This window comes from Oratosquilla oratoria, chromosome 12 (assembly GCF_046742065.1).
Source record: "Oratosquilla oratoria isolate Oo_2021 chromosome 12, ASM4674206v1, whole genome shotgun sequence".
Classification (NCBI taxonomy): Eukaryota; Metazoa; Arthropoda; class Malacostraca; order Stomatopoda; family Squillidae; genus Oratosquilla; species Oratosquilla oratoria.
Window position 1 is genome coordinate 48,491,936 of NC_134788.1, and position 27,907 is coordinate 48,519,842.

At 40.5% G+C, this 27,907-nt stretch overlaps 1 protein-coding gene across 5 annotated transcripts; it reads left to right on the forward strand.

Annotated features, from left to right (window-relative positions):
- The first annotated feature begins 417 nt into the window (after window positions 1–417).
- LOC143031681 (uncharacterized) lies at window positions 418–27,680 on the forward strand. Of its 5 annotated transcripts, none has more exons than XM_076195808.1 (6): window positions 418–551; window positions 7,422–7,586; window positions 18,985–19,063; window positions 25,549–25,700; window positions 25,794–25,954; window positions 26,131–27,680. In XM_076195808.1, the coding sequence occupies exons 2-6, from the start codon at window positions 7,470–7,472 to the stop codon at window positions 27,176–27,178; spliced, it is 1,557 nt and encodes a 518-aa protein (XP_076051923.1). In that variant the 5' UTR covers window positions 418–551; window positions 7,422–7,469; the 3' UTR covers window positions 27,179–27,680. The 5 variants fall into 5 exon arrangements, with proteins under 5 accessions (XP_076051923.1, XP_076051928.1, XP_076051925.1 ...); XM_076195813.1 differs by having other exon boundaries at window positions 25,552–25,700; XM_076195810.1 differs by lacking the exon at window positions 418–551 and adding an exon at window positions 667–798.
- Window positions 27,681–27,907: the final 227 nt, after the last annotated feature.

Consider the following 27,907-nt stretch of genomic DNA (forward strand, 5'->3'; position numbering starts at 1 on the left):
AGCTAAAAAAATTGATATTCTAGTAATATTACTAATTGGGACAGTTATGAAAAAGGTGCAATGGTAAGATAAAGAGTAATTTTAGTAATACTGAAATAAAGGGGCAGACAGTAAGCGGTACTAGTCACTATGGAGAAATTCATATTGGAACATACTTCAAATGTGTAATCTTCAAAGTATGGTGAATGAAAAAAAAATACAACAACATTGTTTACTAGTGTAGTTTTAGTATATATTTTATACAAACGGTAGAAATGGAAAAATACAAATGGACACAAGTGTTCATATACTTTGGAACTTTAATTTGAAAATTCTTGTGGATACAATTCGGTTTTGTTCTAACTTCTTCACTAATGAACACTCATACAATTGAACAAAACATTCTGGCAGTAGTGAGAATAAAAGGATATGTTGCCCGGTACAGAAAAGCATTCAAATAGTAGTAGTACACACGCCAAATATTATTGGAACTTAGTGTGACGTCAACTTCGATTACCCGCGTCACTTCCTAGGCGACCAGCAGAGAAAATAAATAAATACATCTATTCTTGGTAAGTTAATGGAAATCATTATTATTTATTTTCTAATTGTAATATATATGAATATCCAAAAGAACCCGGGGAAAGGCTAACAGGTTTTTAATATATCAGGAGAGTATTTGTGAGACAACAAACCGTCCAACAGACATGTAAACATATAAACACAAGTTCCCTAATACTTTCATAGAAACTCCGTTTCTCCGTTTTTCTTGTTTTATACTCGATTCCCGAGTTAAAGTTGCACTGTCTACATTCACAGGTAATTTTCTAAAATTATAAAAAAGTATGAAACCATAGTTTTATCCGATAAAAAAATAAATACAAATGTAACAACATCGAATCATATGAACAAGGAGAAAGCGTGTTGCATTTTCATCTAGTACTGCATAAAAAGTAAGTTGTTGATCAGAATTAGTTTTGAACCGAGGCTTACCCTATCTCTTCATTAACCTTTCCGATGCGGTGAAAGTTACCTCAGCATAAATTCCAGAAACATTCAAACATATTAAGCATGAGACTTGTAGTGCAATAGATGATCTTAACCTAATCTAACCAGCCCTTAGGGGGAAAAAAATATTTTAAATGCAAAAAGAAAGAAAATGATGAAAGGGAAAAATGTATTAGGATGTTACTGAAATAGAAACCAATTTGCGGTCAGGGTAAAGGTCCTCTTTCTACAGTACAGCGGGTGGTACATGGGGTATTTCCTTAAGGGGACCCTATATACCTCTTCATCATATTATTATTGGATGAATTATGCCTTATATACTCTAATTGCTGTTTCTAATTGATAAATATGTATTGTATAAAAAAGAAACTAACTTGTAAATATGTAATGGATTACCAACTTCGCAGCCAGGTACCCTAGGCCGCAGTCAATCACAATTTTACTTACTTGGTTAGGTTTGGTGGGTTTTTGTTATCATCCCACCAGGCCAACATGCAGTGTCCACCTCCAGTTTACCTTAGCCGTTATGAAGGAGTTTTGCCCGTCTGGACATCTGGGGGTGTCTTCCAGTTTGGCTAGGAATTTGTCGAGCAACCCTTACGATCTTGGGCTGCAGTTGAAGAGCCTGGCAGCTCTCCATCTGAAGCTATTATAGGGGTCACCCTAATTTGCATTCAACAAGGAAAATATGCTTTTTATACACATTAATTGTTAAATTATAAACAAACTATTTTTGATTAATTTTTATCTATGTCACATAGATTCAAATAAATTGTTCTATTTGGTCAAACATGTTGAAATAAAAAGAGACATATTTCAAGTACCCAATCTTAGATACCGTATTTTATGGCTTATAAGACGCACTTTTTTTCCTAAAAAATACCCTGAAAAATACTAGTGCGTCTTCCAAGATGAATGTTGTATTGTAAGGCAACATCCAGGCTCAAGTGAGCTTGGACACTTGACCGATAGCGACCTGGATTTGTATGTTGAGTCATTACACTATGATGTTAGCTTAAATACTATTTAATTCAGTCTTTTATATGATGTGAACTCAGTACTTAGCTGTTACAAGTATTTCCAATACCATAATCCTTCCTGGAGCCTACTCGGCATGTGGAGAAAATGTGCTGCTCCCTCGTCTCATAGCAACATACACACACATACACATGAATGCACGCACATGCCCCTGTACCTGTATACCTTTATTAATAGAACATCCAAATGGCTTACTTGTACAAGCAAGAGTCAAAACTGCACTTGTGAATTATATTGACATTGATAAAGCCTGTAAAGCACGATTGTAAAATAGAATAAATACAAACTACAGCACTGACGCTTTCGGTTTTTTTGATTGGCGGATTCAGCTATTTTAATAACCTAAGTTATTCAGCCTCCCAAATTTCCGAAACTTTGGAATTTCTGAATGACAAACCTCTGAAATTAAGGACTTTTACTGTATAAAAGGTTTGCCCACACTCTTATGTCGTGAAATATATCAGTTACCACCAGGCTGTCACGCATGTCACAAGCTTTTTTGTCCTGGAAATTATCACCCATGGCTAGTTCATCAAAGCAGTTTAGTTATACTATCGCATACAAGCTACAAGTTGTATGATATGCCAAAGAAAAATGTATAGTATATTTACTAACCACCAACTAGTATCATCGCCATACAAACAAAATCGGACAAGTGATTACGGTACGTAATGTAAACGATACGTCCAATACGTGCCTTCGCCCACCACTAAAACAAGAAGAAGAGAGGACTGCTTCACTGTGTGTATGTATTTACCTATGATATTTTTATTTACATAGTTGTAAATTTGTGATGAGTGCTCCAGCAAATTTGTAATGATTGCTGAGACAATAGTGTCTTGCAGACTCCTTGCTTCTTATGTGTTTGTGTTCAGTGGTCGGGTATATGGTGAATGTGTTCTTGTATGAGAATGACTTCTTTTTTTTTCTTAGAAATTTCTTTCAAATATTAGGGTGCATCTTCCAAGATGCAGCGTCTTGCAAGCCGTAAAATAAGGTATATATATATATATTGCGTCACGGCAAAGGACAAGATGCAGGGATGACCCGGCATCCAGGAGGTGCCAAGATAAGGGGGAGGGTGGAGTGGAGTGGAGTGTATATAGGGATGGAATGGGTGGGAATGTTTTTTTTATGCCTTTTATTTTTATTTTATATATATATTTCCCTACCTCCCTTATAAGGGAGGAAAAGCCTTTGGTATATGTATGTACTGATATTAATTTCACACGATCATATTATAATAAATCCGTTGGTTACAAAATTACATTACAAACAGATATGCATTGGAAATGTTTTCACATGATCATATTTTTACAAATGACTAATGATTAACCCATTAAACTCCGATGACAAGATTCCTTGTCATTTGGTCAAATAAAACAAAAATCATAAAACACCAAAATGTTTGATCAAACACCAGAAAAATATGACGTCAGTCCTCGCTTCACGAAGCGAGGACTGACGTCATATTTTTCTGGTGCTGTTTGATCAAACATTTTGGTGTTTTATGATTTTTGTTTTATTTGACCAAATGACAAGGAATCTTGTCATCGGAGTTTAATGGGTTAAAGTAATACAGGAGTACAACAATACCATATAGAACAAATCCAAAGCAGTTGTACCTAAAATCACAGATATGTATAGGAAATATTTTCACACACTGCCCAATTCCGTCCAACTGCGTCCAACGACGAAAACATGCTTTTTAGACACATCAAATGCTAAATTATAAACGATAAACTGTTTTTTATTCATTTTCATCAATTTCTCATAGATTTTTTGCATGTTTCATTTCAGCGACATTACATGGACCCAGCAAAAGTTGCAGACTCGGGTAATTGAGCTATCATGGTTGAATGCTAAAACAATGATCCTCAAGAAAATGTGAGGTGTTGGTATTCAGCTGTTTGTCGTGTCTTATTCATTTTTGTAGGAAGATTATCTGAGTGTCTGCAGCTGTTGCTGGATCCACATAATGTCGCTGAAACAAAGCATAAAAAAATATATGTGACAGATATAGATGAAAATGAATTAACAATTTATTGTTTATGATTTAGCATTTAATGTGTATAAAAAGCATATTTTCATCGTTGGATGCAGTTGGACGCAAATTAGGGCGCCCACTGTTTTAGCAATCCAGCTCTACCATGTTGAACAGTGTTGACAGGGCGGCTTTTGCCTCCGTGTTCAGACACCTGTGACATTATGGGGTTTGTCAGATTTGGCCCATTCCTCCATTGTTTTCCATAGATAAGTTATGGGGTACCTCTCTTGTCTCTCCAAAGAGTAGAGATTCATGTACTTTAGCCTTTTAAGTGTTCTATATTTTTAGTGAATTCTCTCTGGATTTTCTTTAACAGATTTACGTCATTAGCACAAGTCGGACTTCATAGTTGGGAACAGTAGCCTAGCCGTGGCAGTGAAAGGGATTTCCAGAGTATTAAGATTGTGTGCTTATCGGTTTAAATGTCCTAACGGTGATATTCTTGAAGCGGCCTTGCTGTGGATGTGCTGTGTCTTGTGCCACTGCTTCTGACCCAGGGCAGTGGACAAGGCGCAGGGATGACCCATCATCCAGGAGGTGCTAAGATAAGACAGAGGGTGGAGGGGTGGAATGGGTGGGAATGATTTTATGCCTTTTCCTTTTTAGCTACCTCCCTTGTAAGGGGGAAAATGCCTTGGTATATGTATGTATGTATAAATCTTATATAAATCCTTGGATGGGAAAGATTTATATGTAGAAATAATTAAAAAAAAAAATGCCACCATAATAATCTTAGTGGTATTCTTAAAAAAAAAATCTTTCCTTATATGATTCTTTCCCTTCCAAGGATTTATATAAGGAAAGACTTTTTTTTTTTATGAATACCACCATTAGTATCCAGCCAGAAAGTTGATAAAATTTGCTCCTTGAAATCACAATTACTCAATAAAATTACTCCGAGATCTTGTACATGCTCTATCTTTTTAATAAATTTTTGGCAGGGGTCATGTAATTGTTGTTGTTGTTCCCTAGACTGTCCGAGCAGTCCCATTTCCCCAAGGAATACCACAGCCAGAATGGGGTTTTCCCATAGATCCTTTACAGAGTGTATACTGTGTTGTTTGTGTCCCTGGTTGTGTATAATGCAGTCTTCCATTATGTGTTGAACAGTATGGGTTGAAGTGTTACATCCTGGGCAATTGTCCACAATGCGGTCATCCAGCCTCTTCTGGTAGCTTAGAAGGGCTGCGTGGTGGCCGGTCTGGCCAGGTGGACTCTGTCCTTTTGTGGGAGAGAGGATTCAGAGGGATGAATATCAGGGTCTGGCATGCAGCAATGTGTTGTCTTTTAGTGTGTTAATGGAGCAGTGAGTGATGTGATTATGAATATGTTTCTGGAGGCTGGTATTTTTGTGTGATATATATATATACAGGGTGGTGCAAAAGTCTGGACCCATAGCCATTTTTTACATAATTTTTATCATTTAAGTATCATATATAATTTTATTCATTATCTGTCAGATTGTACCCTTGGCAGGAAAGCTAACAATTCCAGAAAGAGTAGAACTTGTGCTTCTGTATGCGAAGTGTATGCTGACAGTTCTTTGTGTAACTGGTTGCCTATTCGGGTACTTAGCATAAAAAATATCTGCGACTGATCGCGAGCTGGCGCCGTCTTTTGCATACAGAAGCACAAGTTCTACTCTTTCTGAAATTGTTAGCTTTCCTGCCATGAGTACAATCTGAAAGATAATAAATAGAATTGGAGATGATACTTAAATGATCAAAATTATATCAAAAATGGCTATGGGTCCAGACTTTTGCACCACCCTGTATATATATATATATATATTTTTTTTTTGGGTGGGTGTGGGTGTTCTGCTGTGTAGTGTAGCGGGTGCTGTAGCGTCTGTGTTGTGCCTCCCCCCCCAACCCCAAGAGTTGGGGGCCAAACTACAGCAAACATCCCCAGCCACTGGTTCTACGCTGGTGGCACCTATCTCCAGGGGTCATGTAGTTCCTTTAACCCATTCAACTCCGATGACAAGATGTCTTGTCATTTGGTCAAATAAAACAAAAAATCATAATAAAACAACAAAATGTTTGATGATCAAACAGCACCAGAAAAATATGACGTCGTCAGTCCTCCTCGAGGAGGACTGACGACGTCATATTTTTCTGGTGCTGTTTGATCATCAAACATTTTGTTGTTTTATTATGATTTTTTGTTTTATTTGACCAAATGACAAGACATCTTGTCATCGGAGTTGAATGGGTTAAATGGTCGGTTTTGGCTACATCTATACACTGGCATAGGTGCCTTACCTTTACCCTTATGAATTCCCAAAATTCACTGATAATCAGAATCCCTCATTGCAAAACCTATGAGCCAGTAATACTGAAGTAGAAGTAACATTGAAGACTATAAAATAGGTAATTATTGAGAAAGTATTTACTGTACCTGTAGGTGTATTTACCACATTGTAATAAACAAATTCAAGTAAATTCAAATATGACAATTGGAAATTAAGAATATGGGCAAAGTCGTAACCATACATGAATCTGAAGCTGGGGGGGGATAAATTAGAGGGTACAAAACATGATCCAACAAATACTGCCCCTTTCCTGTATACAGGAAAGGGGCAGTATTTGCTAGTTTAATGAAAAAAGAAAAATCTTATTTATATCCTTTACTGTGTGTGGGACTATACCATTCATGTATATTTGAGTCTTGGACAAACCAGGGTTTCTACGAGTTTTTTCATCCATAAACTGAAAAGACACTTTAATTGTGTGAGACATACAGAACACTACAGAAGATTAAAGTGTCTTTTCAGTTTATGGATGAAAAAACTCGTAGAAACCCTGGTTTGTCCAAGACTCAAATATACATGAATGGTATAGTCCCACACACAGTAAAGGATATAAATAAGATTTTTCTTTTTGCTGATATGTCTGTCATGTGAGATGTTGCCTTTCATCAACACTTTTCGTTCTTGTTCTTCTCTTTTTGCTTTTGTAATGGATTTGCATCTCAAGGAATACTTTAACCACTTCCATATGGTGACGCCTACGTAGGTGTCATGAGGAGCAAGTGGGTATGCGATGATGCCGACGTCGGCGTCTTGATTATATTTATTGTAGTCGCACCTATGTAACCTCCATTCTCTCTAAATTGGCTTCATCATATTTTCTATGGTTATCAAAATTCACGGGTGAAAGAGAACAAACGATTGAGCACTGACTTTATTTTTCATAATGCGATTATTATGACGCAACATCGCATGTCGGGTAGCTAATGCTGCCAGACATGCGATGTGCCCTGGAGTGAAGAGGTTAAAGAGGGTCCAAATTTTGGAGCTACTTCCAGTACTTCTAATTTTTTTTAACCACATCTTGTTCATTTTCAGGCATCAGCAGCTGATGCTAACCATGTAGACTGTACCCCACCTAAGGATATGGGTTACGTGTCACAAACGCAACAGGAGGAGGCAAGTTTGATTCGATACCGACATAGTAAGCAGCCAAAAGATAATACAGAGGGTTGTACGGACACTGCTGCAAACCATTTTGAGGTACGTGAACATTAGTTTGGGTTAGGGATTAAATTAAATCCAAATTGGCCGCTACTGCTTGCATGTAAAGTGCCGGCATTGTTTTTAATGCATTGCTCAGGGAGAAGGCAGCCAGTGGAGGCCATGGCCTGCTATTTCAAATTATACATTTCAATATAATGTGAGGAATTGGAGGGGGGGATCCATCATTGTCCCGGCCGAACTTATATAATTATGATTGTCAACTTTGTAATAAAAGAAAGGGTTTCTCTCCATTAACATGTCATTGTTGTTTTATTTTATTGTCATCATTATTATTTATTTTATCGGGAAGGGGGCAGGGAGGATTTGGGAGAAAATGGAAGGGGAGCCACACAGGGGTGTCTGCTGTAACTTGCATCCAGGGGAACATTAAAGATATACAGGCATCCACAGGGGGAGAGAGGGGCAAATGCACCCCCCCCCCAATTTTACGAGGAAAAAAAAAATAATAATAATAATATGATTGATGAAAGTCAAAATGTAGCTTATGTATATCATGTAAATATATGTGTATGTGGCCAATTTGAAGAATCTTGATACAACTTTATAGAGTACCATTAACCACATATTATGTGGTTAATGGTACTCTATAAAGTTGTATCAAGATTCTTCAAATTGGCCACATACACATATATTTACATGATATACATAAGCTACATTTTGACTTTCATCAATCATATTATTATTATTTTTTTTTTTCCTCATAAAATTGGGGGGGGGTGCATTTGCCCCTCCCTCCCCCTGTGGATGCCCATGGAGCCACAGGAATACTGAGAATTCATGAAAAGGAGAATAGGGTGAAAAAGATTAAGAACCACAGTGCTAGTTGTAATGTTAGCAGGAGTGGTAGATGTTTGTCGTCGGGAATGGACACTAAGCACCTGCTCGTGATGTTCCTGTGAGATGGACATTGGAGATGTGTTCATTTACTTCCTTTTTTTTTTCTCCCCAATTTCTAGGGCAATCCCATCAGATATAGACTGCCAATTTTAGGTGAAGAGGTACAAAGAGTCAATGTTGATCAAATCTTTGTTGCGCTCTGAAGACAGATGCCAGAATCCCTGTGGTAGATGTGGTTGTTTCATACTTCTCTCTGATCTTTAACCCATTAAACTCGGATGACAAGATTCTTGTCATTTGGTCAAATAAAACAAAAAATCATAAAACACCAAAATGTTTGATCAAACACCAGAAAAATATGACGTCAGTCCTCGCGAGCGAAGTGAGGACTGACGTCATATTTTTCTGGTGTTTGATCAAACATTTTGGTGTTTTATGATTTTTTGTTTTATTTGACCAAATGACAAGAATCTTGTCATCGAAGTTTAATGGGTTAACAGTAAAACAATGCACCACATATACACTGAACACTTCATCCTATACTCTCCTACATACATATACCAAAGGCTTTTTCCCCCCTTACACGGGGGTAGCCAAAAAGAAAAAGGCATAGAAACCACTCCCACCCATTCCATCCCCTACATACTCCACTCCCCTCCACCCCTCCACCCTCCTCCCTCCCTCTCATCTTGGCACCTCCTGGATGACAGGTCATCCCTGCATCCTGTCCACTGCCCTGGGTCAGAAGCAGTGTCACAAGACACAGCACATCCACAGCAAGGCTGCTTCATTAATTCAGCAACCCCCCCCCCCCTCCGCGTCCCCTCATGAAGAAAAGAAGACGCGGAGAAATCCCTTCGGGCTGCGCCAAATTATTTCTCATACATACTTCCCCATCCCCCACCCACTCCCCCTCATGCATCACAGCATCATCCATACACAACCATTCTCCATTCACCCCCATCTTCTGTCCTCTACCATCCTTCCTCAGCACATTCCTGTCTTTCGTAATGCCCCTTTTACCCCATCCATCCATCTCATCCTAGGACACCCCCTCATATTCACTTCTTCCACACCTCTTTTACTAATCTTTCTTCTCTCATTCTTTCCATGTGTCCAAATCATCCTAATACTCTTTCATCAATCCTATCTCCCAACTCCCTTTCCACCCCTGTTCTCCTCCTCACCTCCTCATTTCTCACACTAGCCTAGTAACCCCTATCATACCCTTCAGACATTTAATCTCAAACACATTCAAACTCCTTCTCTCTTCCTCTTTTATATTCCATGTTTCTGCCCCTTACAGTGCTGTTGGCACAATCACTCCTTCATATAATCTCCTCTTAGCATCCATCCCCAGATGTCTATTTCTCATTACACTTTTTAATCCACCAAGGCATTTACTCGCTTATCTCAATCTACATTCTACCTCCACTCCATCTCCTCCCTTTCCTGCCACATTTGCACCCAAGTATCTAAAACTATCCACTTCCTCCAGTCTCCCTTTATGCTCACTTCCATCCTGCTGTCACTCTCACCCCTTGTACATCTCATCACCTTACTTTTACCCACATTTATCTTCAGCTTCCTTCTTTCACACACCTCAAACTCTGTCACTAGCTTCCTCAGTCCCTCCTCTGATCCAGCTACAAGCGCAGTGTCGTCAGCAAACAACAACTGGCTTATTTCTCACTTTTCTCCATTTTCTTTAACCATCTCCAACCCCTGACCCACTACCCTTGCATTCACCTCTTGCACCATCCCATCCATGTATAGATTGAACAGCCAGGGCGACATAACACATCCCTGACCAAGTCCCACCTTTACCTCAAACCAATCACTCTCCATTTCTAATCCTAACACAAGCTCTACTAATCTCGTAAAAACTCTTGACTGCTCTTAACAGCTTTTCTCCTATCCCATATGTGTGCAGTACCTCCCACAGTGCCTTCCTGTCTACCTTGTCGTAAGCCTTCTCCAAATCCATAAAAAAAAAAAAAATGTCCCTACCTTTTCCTATAGCTTTCTCACATGTGTTACCACAAAAATCTGATCTACGCAACCTCTACCTGTCCTAAAACCACACTGTTCCTCACCAATTACTCCCTCTGTTCCTCTCTTAATCCTATCAATCAAGATCCTAACATAAGCCTTCCCAACTACTCTCAACAAGCTGATCCCTCTGAAACTACTACACTCACACTTATCCCCCTTTCCCTTGTAAAGCGGAAATATACAGGCACTCCTTCAGTCCTCCGTCACTCTACCCTCTCTTAAACATTAAATAACCTCACCAGCCAGTCCACCATAACTGTACCTCCTTTCTTCAGACATTCTGCATGGCATCCATCCAACCCAGGTGCCTTACCTGCTTTCATCATCTTAAGGCCTGCTTTCACTTCATCATTCCATATTTTTCCTCCATTTTCCTCACTCATCACTCTCATTTTCTTAGCGCTTCCCACTGCAACTACCTTTCCTTCCCTATCCTCCTTCACATTTAGCAACTCCCTAAAATACTCTGCCCATCTTCCTCTCACTGCCTTCTCTTCCATTATCATCTCTCCATCTGCACAATTTACCTTTTCTTCTCTACTTGATTCACCTCCTCTTCCTCTCATAATTTCTCTCCAAAACATCTTTTTATTACTTGTAGAATTTTCTGTCATACTCTGACCCCATTTCACATCTGCTCTTGTCTTTGGTTCCTTTATCTTATGCTTAACTTCCCTTCTCTTTACTTTGTACCTCTCATACGATTCCCTCGTCCTAATTTGTAGCCAATCTATGAATGCCTGCTTCTTCTCTTCTACAGCCTTCTTTGCTTCCTCATCCCACCACTCACTACCCTTCCTTCTATTTCCTCCCACCCTCCTTGTTCCACACACCATCTTTGCACACCTTATGACCCCCTCCTTGAACCATCCCCATTCCTCCTCCATTCCCTCTCACTCCTCTCTCAGCTTCCTCTTATACTCCTTCTCCTTTTCTTTCTCATTTAAGCAGTTCACTCTAAGTACCTCCCTACCTTCTGCCCTTTTCCTCTTTCTCCACCTATTCTCCACTCTCAATTTACCTTCCAGAATTAGATTTGATATTCCCCACTCTCTTCCCTTAGAACATGTACATCCTTAACTCTTCCTACCATACTCCTGGTCACCACTACATAGTCCATTAATGCTCTATCTGCCACCCTTCCATCCACCACCCTCTCCCATGTGAACTTATGCTTGACTTTCTTCCTAAACACGGTATTTGCTATCGTCAACTCTCTTTCAAGACGCATCTCCACCATCAATTCTCCACTACAATTTTTACCTGGAACTCCATACTTCCCAAACACTCCACCTATTGGTTTGTTTCCTACCCTAGCATTAAGGTCTCCCAATACAACTACATTGACATTTCTCCCTAATCCCTCTATGCACTCATTTAAATCTACCCCAAAAGGGTCCCTTTCCTCTATGCTGTTCTCACTACCAGGCCCATATGTACTTACAAAAACCCTCATCTCCCTTCCCAGCTTCACCTTCAACCACATCAACCTTGGAGGAACCTCCTTCCACTCCACTACATGCTTACCTATCTCTTCACTTACTAGTATAGCCACCCCTTCTCTCCCTCTCCCTCTCTTCACTCCTGAGAACCTCCCAGCTACACTACCAAACTCACACTCACCCCTCCCTCTCAATTTAGTTTCACTCAAAGCCAGCACATTCATCTCTCTTATCACAAACATACTGCCTATTTCTTCCCTTTTACTCTCATCTGTACCACATCCACGCACATTAAAAGACCCAAACCTTAGGGTACTGGTTGGAAAACTCTTAGATCCTCTTATGTCTTTACTTTTTTTAGGAATGTGCCCTTTGGGGCTACAGGTAGCAGGACTCCTAATCCTATCCCCCGTCCCATTTTTTGTTGCCTCTTACGACTCAAGTAGGAAGACTTGGTGGTAGCAATCTTTTCCCTCCTACTCTGACTTTACATAGTGATGCAACATCTGCCTTAACCCAAACTCCGATGACAAGATTCGTCATTTGGTCAAATAAAACAAAAAATCATAAAACACCAAAATGTTTGATCAAACACCAGAAAAATATGACGTCAGTCCTCGCTTCGTGCGAGGACTGACGTCAGAAGGAGTAATTGGTAGGAACAGTGTGGATTTAGGACAGGTAGAGGTTGTGTAGATCAGATCTTTGTGGTAAGACAGATATGTGAGAAAGCTATAGGAAAGGGGAAGGATGTTTTTTGGGCTTTTATGGATCTGGAAAAGGCTTATGATAGGGTAGACAGGAAGGCACTGTGGGAGGTTATGCAGATATACGGGATAGGAGGAAAGCTTCTGGGAGCTGTCAAGAGTTTTTATGAGAATAGTAGAGCTTGTGTCAGGATTGGAAACGGAGAGAGTGAGTGGTTCGAGGTAAAGGTGGGACTTCGTCAAGGATGCGTTATGTCGCCCTGGCTGTTCAACTTATACATGAATGGGGTGGTGCGAGAGGTAAATGCAAGGATAGTGGGTCAGGGATTGGAGATGTTTAAAGAAAATGGAGAAAAGTGGGAGGTGAGCCAGCTGTTGTTTGCGGACGACACTGCGCTTGTGGCAGGATCGGAGTAGGGATTGAGGAAGTTGGTGGCAGAGTTTGGGAGAGTATGTGATAGAAGAAAGCTAAAGATAAATGTGGGTAAAAGTAAGGTGATGAGATGTACAAGGGGTGAAAGTGGCAGTAAACTGGAAGTGAGCATTAAGGGAGAGCGACTGGAGGAAGTGGATAATTTTAGATACTTGGGTGCAAATGTGGCAGGAAAAGGTGGAGTGAAAGTGGAGGTAGAATTTAGATTGAGAGAAGCGAGTAAATGCCTTGGTGGATTAAAGAGTGTAATGAGGAATAGACATTTGGGAATGGATGCTAAGAGGAGACTGTATGAAGGAGTGATTGTGCCAACAGCACTGTATGGGGCAGAAACATGGAACATAAGAGAAGAAGAGAGAAGGAGTTTGAATGTGTTTGAGATGAAGTGTCTGAGAAGTATGATGGGGGTTACTAGGCTAGATAGAGTGAGAAATGAGGAGGTGAGGAGGAGAACGGGTGGAAAAGGAGCTGGGAGATAGGGTTGATGAAAGAATATTAGGATGGTTTGGACACATGGAAAGAATGAGTGAAGAAAGACTAGTAAAAGAGGTGTGGAAGGCAGATGTGGAGGGAGTGAACATGAGGGGACGTCCTAGGACGAGGTGGATGGATGGGGTGAAGGGGGCTTTGGGGAAGAGGGAAATGTCTGTTGAGGAAGGACGGGAGACGACAGAAGACAGGGGTGAATGGAGAATGGTTGTATATGGATGATGTTGTGATAGCATGAGGTGGAATGGGGGGGTGAGGTAGTATGTGTGAGCAAATTTTGACGCAGCCCGAAGGGATATCTCCCCGTCCTCTCATTTTATGCAATGGGGGGACGGAGAGGGGGGGTCGCCGATTCAATGAAGCGGCCTTGCTGTGGATGTGACGTGTCCTGCGACACTGTTTCTGACCCAGGGCAGTGGACAAGGTGCAGGGATGACCCGTCATTTCAGGAGGTGCTAAGATAAGAGGGAGGGTGGAGGGGTGTGGAGTGTATTCAGGGAAGGATTTTGTGCCTTTTTCTTTTTGGCTACCCCCCTTGTAAGGGGGAAAAAAGTCTTGGTATATGTATGTTTTATTTGACCAAATGACAAGAATCCTGTCATCGGAGTTTAATGGGTTAAGGTTGTCGGTATGCACATATTGAAATGATTACGCTAGACTGATCTCTTTTCTGTAAATGATTGGCAGGGTAGAATTATTCTGTTCCAACTTTTATGGAAATACATTGAAAAATGTAAAAGTTTAATAATTTAATGTCATTTTTCTTATATCTTAGTAATTAATTATACTGTTATCTAGGGGTGTGCTGATTCCATTTTGTTATTGATGCCAATGCTGATTCCTATTTACTCTTAGTTGCTGATACCAATTCCAATTCACTCTTAGTTGCTGATTCCAATTTATATAATTACAGTATATCAGTTTTTAATACTAATTAAACTATTTTTATTTGCTTTATTTATTTATTTTAATACTAATTGAACTATTTTTAGTTGCTTTATAATCTATGTAGATTTATACATGTCAATTGTTGTGCTCTTGGATGCTGATGATTGAATGAACTTAATGAAGTGCTTATTGATTGACTACTTTATGATTATCATTGTATGATTGTATTATTTTCTATTGGTTGAAAAAGAGGTCAAAATTATATATTTCATAGATTTTGATATAACTACTAACTTCAAGTAACTTGAATCATTTAATGCATGGTTTTAATAAAACACATATGCAGAGTAAAATTTATTAATCAATTTCTTAATCCTGACTTAATAGTTAAAACCTAAACCTGACTCAATCTCTACTAATGTTTCACCCATGGAATTCTCTCTCTCTCTTTCTCTCTCTCTCTCTCTCTCTCTCTCTCTCCAAAAGCTGTGTCTGGGCATAAAATCCAAAAAGAAACAAAAAACTTTTTTTTTTTTTCTTTTTTCTCCTTTCCCTCCAACATGCTGATTCACCTTAGTACTGCCGCATTCCATGGGTCAAAAAGCATAAAGATGTATTGTTATGTATTTACTTGTCAAATTCATAAAAAAATTCTTTATAAATGATCCATTTGGCTATAAATTGCTGCGGAGTAAGTGGGAGTAAATCCATCTGCCATATTTTCACACTATAAGCGGGTAAAATCAACAGTCATGGACATCCAGATGATTTACTCTGCTTAATTTCTGTTGTAGAAACTTTGCTTTTAGAAATATAGAAATATATATTTATAAATATGGGTCTAGGCAAATTTATCGACAACAATTTACCGACTAGGCAAATTTACCAACAACAATTCACTGACAACAATTCATCAAAAACAATTTACTGACAGTTCATCGATAAGCACGATTTATCGATATACACAGTTCATTGGGAAAAAAATATTCTAATTTTAAATATATAACTAACCTAACTTAACCAACATAACCAAACCAACCTAACCTAACCTAACTTTTTTTGATGAATTGTGTACAGGAGTCCCTCAAATAACACGGGGGTTAGGTTCCTGAAATTACCGCGTATGACCAAATCCGCTTATGCTGACTTTCCATATTAAATACCAAGAACCGTATGTATGTGTGTGTGCGCACGTGTGTGTGGTGTATGTATGTGGCGTTTGTGGCGTATGTATGTGTTTGTGCGTATATACATGTGTATATGGCGTATATGTATATGTGTATGTGGCGTATATACATGAGTGTATGTGGCGTATACACATTGTGTGTGTGTGTGGCGTATGTATATGTGTGTGTGTGTGGCGTATGTATGTGTGTGTGGCGTGTGTGTGTGTGTGTGGTGTATGTATGTGTGTGTGGCGTGTGTGTGTATGTGTGTGCGTGCGTGTATGTGTCTGTTAACATGTACAAGTAAGCATGTACGTGCGTGTGTCTGTGTTCGTATTTGTGTGTACACGCACGCGCATTCACAACATACACTGGTTGTCTAACACGTGTCTACATGTGCGTGTCTACACGTGTGTAAGCGTGTATATGTCTGTTTTTTATCTCCCAAACCACCACCGCCAGTAACAACAAGAACCTCATAAGAGAAATTAAGACACGACAAGCGCAGTCATTATCAGACTTATTAGTTGTGTTCCAAACGAAAGAAACATTACACTTTAACTGGTTAGGGTGGTAAAATTGTTTGTGATGTTGCCGCATGTGTGCGTATGCGTGCCCGACTCGGCGCGAATTTTAAAACGGTTCCCTACATTTGAGATGGTTTTGAAATAAAATCCGCGTATGATTGAATCCGTGTTATTCGAATCCGCGTTATTTGAGGGACCCCTGTATATCGATATATTGAGCATGTTGAATTGTTGTTAGTAAATTTGCTGGATCCCTATAAATATATATGTTTTTAGCTTAATTTTGTATAAGAAATGTAAAAATAAAATTGAAAGTTAATATAATATGCTCCAACATTTACTACAACTTGTGCTGCTATTTTAAAAGTTTCTCCGGTCGTATGTCCTCATGTCTGCAGATTTTAACACCTCTGCATAATATTTTCGAAACGTGTGTTATGGCACCAGACGGCAGTGTAGGTTTACCACTACCACAGCATATTCCTAGTCACCTCATTCCCTATGATTGTGATGCAGTGTGAAAAATTAAAGTCATGATTATTTGGTAGTGGTATCTCATAGAGCACATATGCTGCATGGCTCTATACAACCACCAGAACAATGAATAATAATGAATTACTTAATTGCCATCAGCATCGGCAAATTACTAACAATGCTGAATCCTGTTCTAAAAAATGCCAATTTTTGCTGATTAATTGGCACACCCCTACTGTGATCTGTTGATTTTTTGTAGGAAACCAGAAGCTTTCAAAGAAATGATCTTGTTAACTTATTACTCAATGTGTAAGAGTTATACCACACTGGATTCTTCTGTGAATGCCCAGATTTCATAGAAAAAAAAATCATAATTGTATTTCTGAAAGCTATATTTTTACTCTTAGAGGCATAATTCAACGATGATCTTGAAAAAGGATAGGTATTGTATAAACAAAATTTTATATATAGAGAAAAAAAGTTTCGGAGTTAAAAGCATAAATGTGACAAAATACTGGTGCCAAGATATCAAGTCCCAATGATAAAACAAAAATTGTCACCCTCTATGAAAAAACTATTAGCAGTATAGATGAAAAATGTATAGAACTGATAAATTATAAATTATAAAAGAAGTGCAGTGTTTGTAAGTGATATTTTTCACATTTTATCCCAAAATTTTTATTGGATTTCATTGGGGCATTAAAGAAACAGTGATTCATGTTGGGGTTTTGTTTCACCATGGATGAACCACTTCCCAGCATTCAACACAGTCCCTAGTTACATAATGATTTGCACTAAAAACAGGAAGAAAGAAAAGAGTCAACAACAACACTTGAGCAACACAGAGTGAATTGTTTCTTTGCGTTTCTTGCCTTCATATCTCACTGTCAGTACATGTTGACAAACATACCCTTTTGAAATTTTATATAAGAAAAACCCCAAACATGTCGAATAGAAAGCTAGTCTTACACCATGTTCCCTCTTCAACGCAACTCAAATATTTGCATGCACATTAGCTGCCTGACGTACAATGATGTCACAATGCACACATGAAATATAAAGTTACGGCTGTTCCGCTTGTTCTCTTTGACCTAGAAGGTTTGTAACCACTGAAAAAGCAATCGGGTCTGTTCACAGAATAAAAGGGTCACTCAGCAACAATTACAAAATAGATATAATCAGGAAGCCAATGCTGGCATTCTCACTCGTGCCTCATAACGCCAACATAGGCATCATCATATTCAATAAGGACATGGCCCACTCGAGATAGATTTTGAGAAAATTAATTAGAAATAGTAGATTGTGCCGTATGACACTCTTCTCCGGTATGTTGTGCATACTTCAAATTGCTTTTCCACAAGTTTTCATAAAATTGTAAAAAAGAAAATAATTGATATAGTAGTTCATCTGTAAGCTTGGTTTCACAGAAACGGAAGTTACCCAGGCTCGGTAACTCTTGTCCTAAAGTTCATTAGCAGTTGTCAGCCTCACAGTAGTTAATATTACTTCTGGGAAGAAATATTGGAATTTTGTATGTGTTTTATTATCGTAAGTTTGTATATCGACACGGAAATAAACCTATTGTAATACAACACGTAGATGATACTTTATTGATGTGTGGATGGTATTTTGATGCAGCCCAAAGGGATTTCTCCCCGTCTTCTCTATTTTCTGCACGAGGGGACTGAAAAGGGGTTACTGATTAAGTGAGCAGCCTTGCTGTGGGTGTGCTGTGTCTTGCTGCATTGCTTCTGACCTGGGCAGTGGGCAGGAGAGAGGGATGACCCTTCATCCACGAGGAGCTACGATGAGAGGGAAACAAGGGTGGTGGATGAGAGTAGAATGGGTCTTTGAATTGGCTACCTACCTCCCTGATTAGGGGGAAGAACCCCTTGGTATACCAAGGGGTTCTTCCCCCTTATCAGGGAGGTAGGTAGCCAATTCGACCCCTTCTACTCTCATCCACCACCCTTGTTTCCCTCTCATCGTAGCTCCTCGTGGATGAAGGGTCATCCCTCTCTCCTGCCCACTGCCCAGGTCAGAAGCAATGCAGCAAGACACAGCACACCCACACTAACCGGGAATGGGAGAAAGAGAACTGGTGGAAGATAGAGTCAAAGTTGGACAGAGGTCTTAGCTTTGATCTGAAGAACATGAGTCATCATCTCCTTGGGGCAACACTGCCAGATGGACGGAGGTGATCATGTAGGTTGGCTCTAAATAAAACTATTAGGAGGACACTCTTTACTTATGTACAACCCATCAGCAGTTTATTTGTAGATTTCCAGTGCATGTGACCAATTTCACTGTGTGTTGTCGTACATGAACACTCATGGTAGGCTTTCTGTTTTTACAGTCTACGCCAGGGAAAATTGTGATAACGTACTCAGGAGCCTCTGCTCAGAAAGGGCTACAACCAGCAGCTCCATCTCACGGTAAGGTGGCATTTGATTGAGAGGGAGGGCAACAACAAAACTCCCAAGAAGTTATCAAATTAGTATTATTGATTTGAACATTGCTGTACATACATATACCAAAGGCTTTTTTCCCCCATACAAGGGAGGTAGCAAAAAAACAAAGACATAGAAACCACTCCCACCCATTTCATCCCTGACATACTCCACTCCCCTCTACCCTCTTCCCTCCTATCTTGGCACCTCCAGGATGACGGGTCATCCCTGCATCTTGTCCACTGCCCTGGGTCAGAAGCACTGTCGCAAGACACAGCACATCCACAGCAAGGCCTCTTCATTAAATCGGCGACCCCCCCCTCTCCGTCCCCTCATGCAGAAAAGGAGAAGATGGGGAGAAATCCCTTCGGGCTGCATCAAATTTTTCTCACACATACTACCTCACCCCCCATTCCACCTCATGCATCGCAACATCATCCATATACAACCATTCTCCATTCACCCTTGTCTTCTATCCTCTCCCGTCCTTCCTCAACAGACATTCCCCTTCTTCCCCAAAGCCCCTTTCACCCCATCCATCTCATCCTAGGTCACCCCTTCATGTTCACTCCCTCCACATCTGCCTTCCATACCTCTTTTACTAGTCTTTCTTCACTCATTCTTTCCAAGCGTCCAAATCATACCAATACTCTTTCATCCACCCTATCTCCCAACTCCCTTACCACCCCTGTTCTCCTCCTCACCTCCTCATTCCTCACTCTATCCAGCCTGGTAACCCCTATCATATTACTCAGACACCTCATCTCAAACACATTCAAACTCCCCTTCTCTCTTCCTCTCTTATGTTTCATGTTTCTGCCCCATACAGTGCTGTTGGCACAATCACTCCTTCATACAATCTCCTCTTAGCATTCATTCCTCATTACACTTTTTAATCCACCAAGGCAATTACTCGCTTCTCTCAATATTCATTCTACCTCCACCTCCACTCCACCCTTTCCTGCCACATTCGCACCCAATTATCTAAAAACTATTCACTTCCTCCAGTTGCTCTCCCTTAATGCTCACTTCCAGTCTGCTGCCACTTACACCCCTTGTACATCTCATCACTTTACTTTTACCCACATTTATCTTCAACTTTCTTCTTTCACACACTCTCCCAAACTCTGTCACCAATTTCCTCAATCCCTCCTCTGATCCTGCTACAAGTGCAGTGTCGTCCGCAAACAACAGCTGGCTCACCTCCCACTTTTCTCCATTTTCTTTAAACATCTCCAATCCCTGACCCACCACCCTTGCATTTACCTCTTGCACCATCCCATCCATGTATAAGTTGAACAGCCAGGGCGACATAACTCATCCCTGACGAAGTCCCACCTTTACCTCGAACCACTCACTCTCGCCATTTCTAATCCTGACACATGCTCTACTACTCTTGTATAAAGTCTTGACAGCTCCTAGAAGCTTTCCTCCTATCCCGTATATCTGCAAAACCTCCCATAGTGCCTTCCTGTCTGCCCTGTCATAAGCCTTTTCCAGATCCATAAAAGCCCAAAAAACATCTTTACCTTTTCCTATAGCTTTCTCACATATTTGTCTTACCACAAAAATCTGATCTACTGTACGCAACCTCTACCTGTCCTAAATCCACACTGTTCCTCACCAATTGCTCCCTCTGTTCCTCTCCTAATCCTTTCAATCAAGATCCTCCCGTAAGCCTTCCCAACTGGAATAAAGTCTAGGTGGGGCAATGTTACTAGCGGGGTCCCCCATGGCTCGGTTTTGGGTCCCTTGTTGTTCATTATGTATATAAACGACTTAGACGAAGGGTTGAATAGTGATGTTAGTAAGTTTGCGGACGACACTAAAATAGGACGCCTAATTAGGTCAGGAGACGACGCCCAGATTCTGCAGGATGACCTTAATAAGCTGTTAACATGGTCGGTGAAATGGCAAATGAACTTCAATATCTCTAAGTGTAGCGTGTTAAACGTAGGGCTACACAACCCCGAAAATAGATACAACTTAGATAACACATTTTTAGAAAAATCTGAGTGCGAGAGGGACTTGGGAGTTCTGGTGAGTCCGGACCTTAAAACCAGGAAGCAGTGTATTAGCGCCAGAAATAAAGCTAACAGAGCATTAGGCTTCATTGCTAGGATGGTAACGAATAGAAGTGCAGAGGTAACTATTAAACTCTATCTAGCGATAGTTAGACCCATCCTTGACTATGCGGTATAGTTTTGGTCTCCGTCCTACAGAATGGACGTAAATTCACTAGAATCAGTACAGAGAAGAATGACCAAAATGATACAAGGACTCGGAAATTTGCCTTACGAAGAGAGGCTTAGGCACCTAAACTTACACTCTCTGGAAAGACGCAGAGTGCGGGGTGATCTAATAGAAGTGTTCAAGTGGATCAAAGGCTATAACAAGGGTGATGCAAACAAGGTCATCATAATAAAACAACAGGGCAGGACTCGCAGTAATGGGTATAAACTGGACAAATTTAGATTTAAGAAGGAAATAGGCAAGAATTGGTGTACTAATAGGGTGGTTGATGAATGAAATAAACTTAGTAACCATGTAGTAAGCGCTGAAACTATCAGTTGTTTTAAAAAACGATTAGACAACTTTATGGATGGGGATGACAGGTGGTGATGGATACGGAGCTGCCTAGTGTAGGCCTTATGGTCTTTTGCAGTCTCCTTTATTTCTTATGTTCTTATGTTAACAAGCTAATCCCCCTGAAACTACTACACTCACACTTGACCCCTTTTCCCTTGTAAAGTGAAACTATACAGGCACTCCTCCAGTCCTTCGGCACTCTACCCTCTCTCCAGCAAACATTACCTCACCAGCCAGTCCACCATCACTGTACCTCCTTTTTTTAGACATTCTGCATGGCATCCATCCAGACCAGGTGCCTTGCCTGCTCTCATCATCTTAACAGCTGCTTTCACTTCATCATTCCATATTTCTTCTCCATTTTCTTCACTCATCATGGTCATTTTCTTAGCACTTCCCACTGCAACTATCTTTCCTCCCTATCCTCCTTCACATTTAGCAACTCCCTAAAATACTCTGCCCATCTTCCCCTTACTGCCTTCTCTTCCATTATCATCTCCCCATCTTCACCTTTTACCTTTTCTTCTCTACTTGATTCGCCTCCTCTTCCTCTCTTAATATCTTTCCAAAACATCTTTTGATTACTTTCAAAATTTTCTGTCATACTCTGACCCCATTTCACATCTGCTCTCCTCTTTGCCTCCTTTACCTCGTGCTTTACTTCTCTTTTCTTTTCTTTGTACCTCTCATATGACTCCCTCGTCCTATTTTGTAACCAATATGTGAAAGCTCGCTTCTTCTCTTCTACAACCTTCTTTGTTTCCTCATCCCACCATTCACTACCCTTCCTTCTATTTCCTCCCGTCCTTCTTGTTCCACAAACCATCTTTGCACACTTTGTGACTCCCTCCTTGAACCATCCCCATTCCTCCTCCACTCTTAGCTCTACTCTATCCTTCACTCCCTCCCACTCCTCTCTCAGCTTCTTCTTGTACTCCTTTTCCTTTTCATTTAAAGAGTTCACTCTAAGTACCTCACTACCTTTTGTCCTTTTCCTCCTTCCCCATCTATCCTCCACTCTGAGCTTACCTTCCACCAAAAAATGATTGATATTCCCCACCCTCTCCCCTTAGCACATGTACATCCTTAACTCTTCCTTTTATACTCCTATCTACCACTACATAGTCCATTAACCCATTAAACTCCGATGACAAGATTCTTGTCATTTCGTCAAATAAAAAAAATCATAAAACACCAAAATGTTTGATCAAACGCCAGAAAAATATGACGTCAGCCGTTTCTCTCGCCTCTTACGATCCAAGTGGAAATACTTGGTGGCAGTATTCTTTTCCCCCCACCACAGGATTACAGTCCTCAAAATTCATTTTAATCTCTTTAAGTTTCCATATCCATCAACTCTGTCCAACTAAATAACATACTTTTCCTCTCCATCAGCATCATCCACAATTAGTTTAGCACAAACTGACTTATGAGAAATTCCGTAAAACTTTTGAGGTTTAAGTTTCCTCTTGACAGCAGTAAATTTCCATCCCATGTGGCTGTCACATCCTGAACAGTTGGCAATAGTCCAGGCATAGCCTGGAAACCATGAATGTTCTGTTGATGGCCCCTCATAATATGAAAGGCCCAATATTTTGGACAGCGTAATCATCTTGTGTACCAGTACATAACCTCCTGGATTAATCCATTATACTCCAATGACAAGATTCTTGTCATTTGGTCAAATAAAAAAAAAAAATCATAAAACACCAAAATGTTTGATCAAACACCAGAAAAATATGACGTCAGTCCTTGCTTTATTCAAATTACACTTGTTAAGATGATGAAAGCAGGTAAGGCACCTGGTCTGGATGGATGCCATGCAGAATGTCTTAAATAAGGAGGTATAGTGATGGACTGGTTGGTGAGGTTATTTAATGTTTGCTGGAGAGAGGGTAGAGTGCCAGAGGACTGGAGGAGTGCGTGTATAGTTCCTCTTTACAAGGGAAAGGGGGACAAGTGTGAATTTAGTAGTTTCAGAGGGATTAGCTTGTTAAGTGTAGTTGGGAAGGCTTATGGGAGGATCTTGATTGAGAGGATTAGGAGAGGAACAGAGGGAGTAATTGGTGAGGAACAGTGTGGGTTTAGGACAGGTAGAGGTTGTGTAGATCAGATTTTTGTGGTAAGACAGATATGTGAGAAAGCTATAGGTAAGGGGAAGGATGTATTCTGGGCCTTTATGGATCTGGAAAAGGCTTACGACAGGGTAGACAGAAAGGCACTGTGGGAGGTTATGCAGATATACGGGATAGGAGGAAAGCTTCTGGGAGCTGTCAAGAGTTTTTATGAGAGTAGTAGAGCTTGTGTCAGGATTAGAAATGGAGAGAGTGAGTGGTTTGAGGTAAAGGTGGGACTTCGTCAGGGATGCATTATGTCACCCTGGCTGTTCAACTTATACATGGATGGGGTGGTGCGAGAGGTGAATGCAAGGGTAGTGGGTCAGGGATTGGAGATGGTTAAGGAAAATGGAGAAAAGTGGGAGGTGAGCCAGCTGTTGTTTGCGGACGACACTGCGCTTATGGCAGGATCGGAGGAGGGATTGAGGAAGCTGGTGACAGAGTTTGGGAGAGTGTGTGATAGAAGAAAGCTGAAGATAAATGTAGGTAAAAGTAAAGTGATGAGATGTACAAGGGGTGAAAGTGGCAGTAATCTGGAAGTGAGCATTAAAGGAGAGCAACTGGAGGAAGTGGATAGTTTTAGATATTTGGGTGCAAATATGGCAGGAAAGGGTGGAGTGAAGGTGGAGGTAGAATGTAGATTGAGAGAAGCAAGTAAATGCCTTGGTGGTTTAAAAAGTGTAATGAGGAATAGGAATCTGGGAATGGATGCTAAGAGGAGACTGTATGAAGGAGTGATTGTGCCAACAGCACTGTATGGAGCAGAAACATGGAACATGAGAGAGGAAGAGAGAAGGAACTTGAATGTGTTTGAGATGAAGTGTCTGAGAAGTATGATGGGGGTTACTAGGCTAGATAGAGTGAGAAATGAGGAGGTGAGGAGGAGAACAGGGGTGGAAAGGGAGCTGGGAGATAGGGTGGATGAAAGAGTATTAGGATGGTTTGGACACATGGAAAGAATGAGTGAAGAAAGACTAGTAAAAGAGGTATGGAAGGCAGATGTGGAGGAAGTGAACATAAGGGGACATCCTAGGATGAGGTGGATGGATGGGGTGAAGGGGGCTTTGGGGAAGAGGGGAATGTCTGTTGAGGAAGGATGGGAGAGGACAGAAGACGGGTGAATGGAGAATGGTTGTATATGGATGATGTTGTGATACATGAGGTGGAATGGGCGGGTGGATGGGGGATGAGGTAGTATGTGTGAGCAAATTTTGACGTAGCCCTAAGGGATTTCTCCCCGTCCTCTCCTTTATGCATGGGGGGACGGAGAGTGGGGGTCGCCGATTTAATGAAGCGGCCTTGCTGTGGATGTGCTGTCTCTTGCGACACTATTTCTGACCCAGGGCAGTGGACAAGGTGCAGGGACCCATCATCCAGGAGGTGCTAAGATGAGAGGGAGGGTGGAGGGGTGTGGAGTGTATTCAGGGATGGAATGGGTGGGAATGATTTTATGCCATTTCCTTTTTGGCTACCCCCCTTGTAAGGGGGAAAAAGCCTTGGTATATGTATGTACAAGGCCCTCTGTTAGGAGCACCCCGATAAAGGGGGTGGGACTCATGACATTAAACCGAATCATCACAGAGATAGATAGGCTGTAAGTAGATCCTAGGAACATCACTAGAAGCTATTTATCACAGGTCTGAAAGGGGCAAATGGAACTAGCTGTAAGAAAGATACCAAATTCTTCCAAGGTGTATGAATTCTTTTATGTTGAATGAGAATATAAATATGAGACTGAAGCTTTATTCTCTTATCTTGTTTTAGCAGGGCAAGATAAGGTGTTTGAGAATGTTGTTAAACGACAAGGTATGATGGAAGAGAACCGTTATTCTGGTAGACATCGTAAAACAACTGAAGATCCTAGCACCTTCTGGGTCTGTGAAACGTTGGGAGAAAAATCATACGAAATGGTGCAGGTAAGTAGTGGCTTTCATTTCATAAGTTTATTGTAATGTCTTTTGCATATGCCTTCGAAATATGAAGAAATAATTCATTGTTGTTTATTTCAGGAGTCTGACGTTAGCACAGTGGATGTGGCATACATGTGCCCATACTGTGATGAATGCCTCACGACAAGACCCTCTTTCAACACTCACACTGTGATGAACCATGCCGATGAGCTGGACGAGCACCGATACCACTACATGAGATGTGACCTGTGCGGTCGAAGGTAGCACGTTACTTGCTTTTTTTTTTTTTTTTTTTGTCGAATGTAAACAAAATCAAGCAGGTTTTGTATACAAAGAAAACCAAATGAAAAAATTCTTTGCACAAAATTCATAATGGCTCTTGAAATTTGATTGTTGTTGAAGTTTTTCATCAGGATTCTTTCAATTTGTTTTGCAGGTACGAGAAAATAGATGACTTGGTATCGCACATGCAGATTATGCATAAGATTAACCTAAGAACAAATGCCAAAGACTTTAAGAGCGAGGAAGGCTACGCTCGGTGGAAAGGCGCTGTGGAGAGGGACTGCAAAATAGAGGTCGAAAAAGAGGAAGATTACGCAATCGGTCCGGACATAGTAACCTGGTACTTGTGCAGAAGGATAGGTGGAAAACGCTGTGGGTTCATGCAGTGTGCAAGGAGCCCCGATGGCCAGGTGAAAGCTCAGTGTTGTTTGGATTTCTTGGGTTACGGCAAGATGGAGAAGCCGGCACTTAAGCCTCAGGAAGTTATCTTGTTACCTGACGAAAGGGAAGGTGATAAACACAACAATAGTAGAAACAACAATGAGGTAGCTCCTGGAGCGAGTGCAGACTACAGACAAAAGAATACGGTGATTAGTGTGAATAGGGAAGACAAGTCAGCTGATCCTCAGGACCCCTTGCCTGCTGCTGCTGCTGAGGGAGACATAGATCCATTATTACCATCAGAGGATGAACTGAGTTCCATTAAAGAACCTGAATTGGAGCCGCTGGATAAGCTCTCCATATTTTCAGTTAGTGTTTGCGACTGGATAAAAGAATTGATGGAGGTTGATCCATCATCTGTCTTGTTGTACAAGACGCAGGGTTATATTAAATACGGTTTAGGCAAAGAGGACATTCTCCTTGGTTTGCAGACCGAGTCTCAGGCAGATATATTGAAAAAGTATGGTCATAGGTGCATTCATGCGGCTGACTCCAGTAGCACAATAGCTCCCGAAGTTAAGCTTACCAGTGTCACGGTCCTTGATGAGAGTGATCAGAAGGTACCAGTTGCTTCTCTGATAACGAGCAAAAGGACCCCAGAAACACTTGGCATATTCTTCCAAGCCCTTCAGAAAAGGATTGGGAAAATTCAGACAGGTTTATTCATAACAGATAATATTGATTTGTATAACTGTCTGGAGATGAGAGAGTTTAGTCAACCAGACAAGATCATTCTTTATAGTGGTCTTGATGTATCGTAGGGAAGAGCATTCCTTTGTACTGACATAGGTGGCCAGTGCAAAAACAAGCCCAAGTTGAAAATAATATTTATTTTCAAGTGTAAAAGCATTACTGTGCTTGTTGTCATGGACACTTTCCTATGTAACATAAAATTGTTTAGAATACTTTTATGCTAATGTTTTTATCGTCTACAGTCTTTTGGGTTACCAAACTGTCTGTCTCTCTCTCTCTCTCTCTCTCTCTCTCTCTCTCTGTGTGTAGGCCTTATGGTCTCATGCAGTCTCCTTTATTCTTATGTTCTCTGTATTTCTCTCAAGTAATGTTTACCAAGAAAGAAAAAGAGAAGTTGAAATTAGTGCTTCAGCAGAAGATGCAGCACAAAGAAGCTCAGCATAGCAGGAATAACATGACTGTGATTTCATTTCAATTCCAGACTGGACAAATTGAGAGATAGTGTATATTGATGTTACAGAAAAATCAATTAAAAGAAAAAGTACTTGAACATACTCTGAAATCCACAGTATACTCTGCTCCTATATATGTATAGTTTAGTTAAGGAATTTAATATATTTTCTTATATAAATTTTCTTCATCCTTAAGTACTGAAGCATGAGGACCCAATGATAGATACCTGCTCGTGGTGGTTCTGGAAGATGGACGGTGGAATTGCCCATTTTCGAAACCCGTCAGGAGAGTGAATGCCTTCAGGTATTATCCAGCACCAGTCATAAATCTTGTTTCAAAGTCTG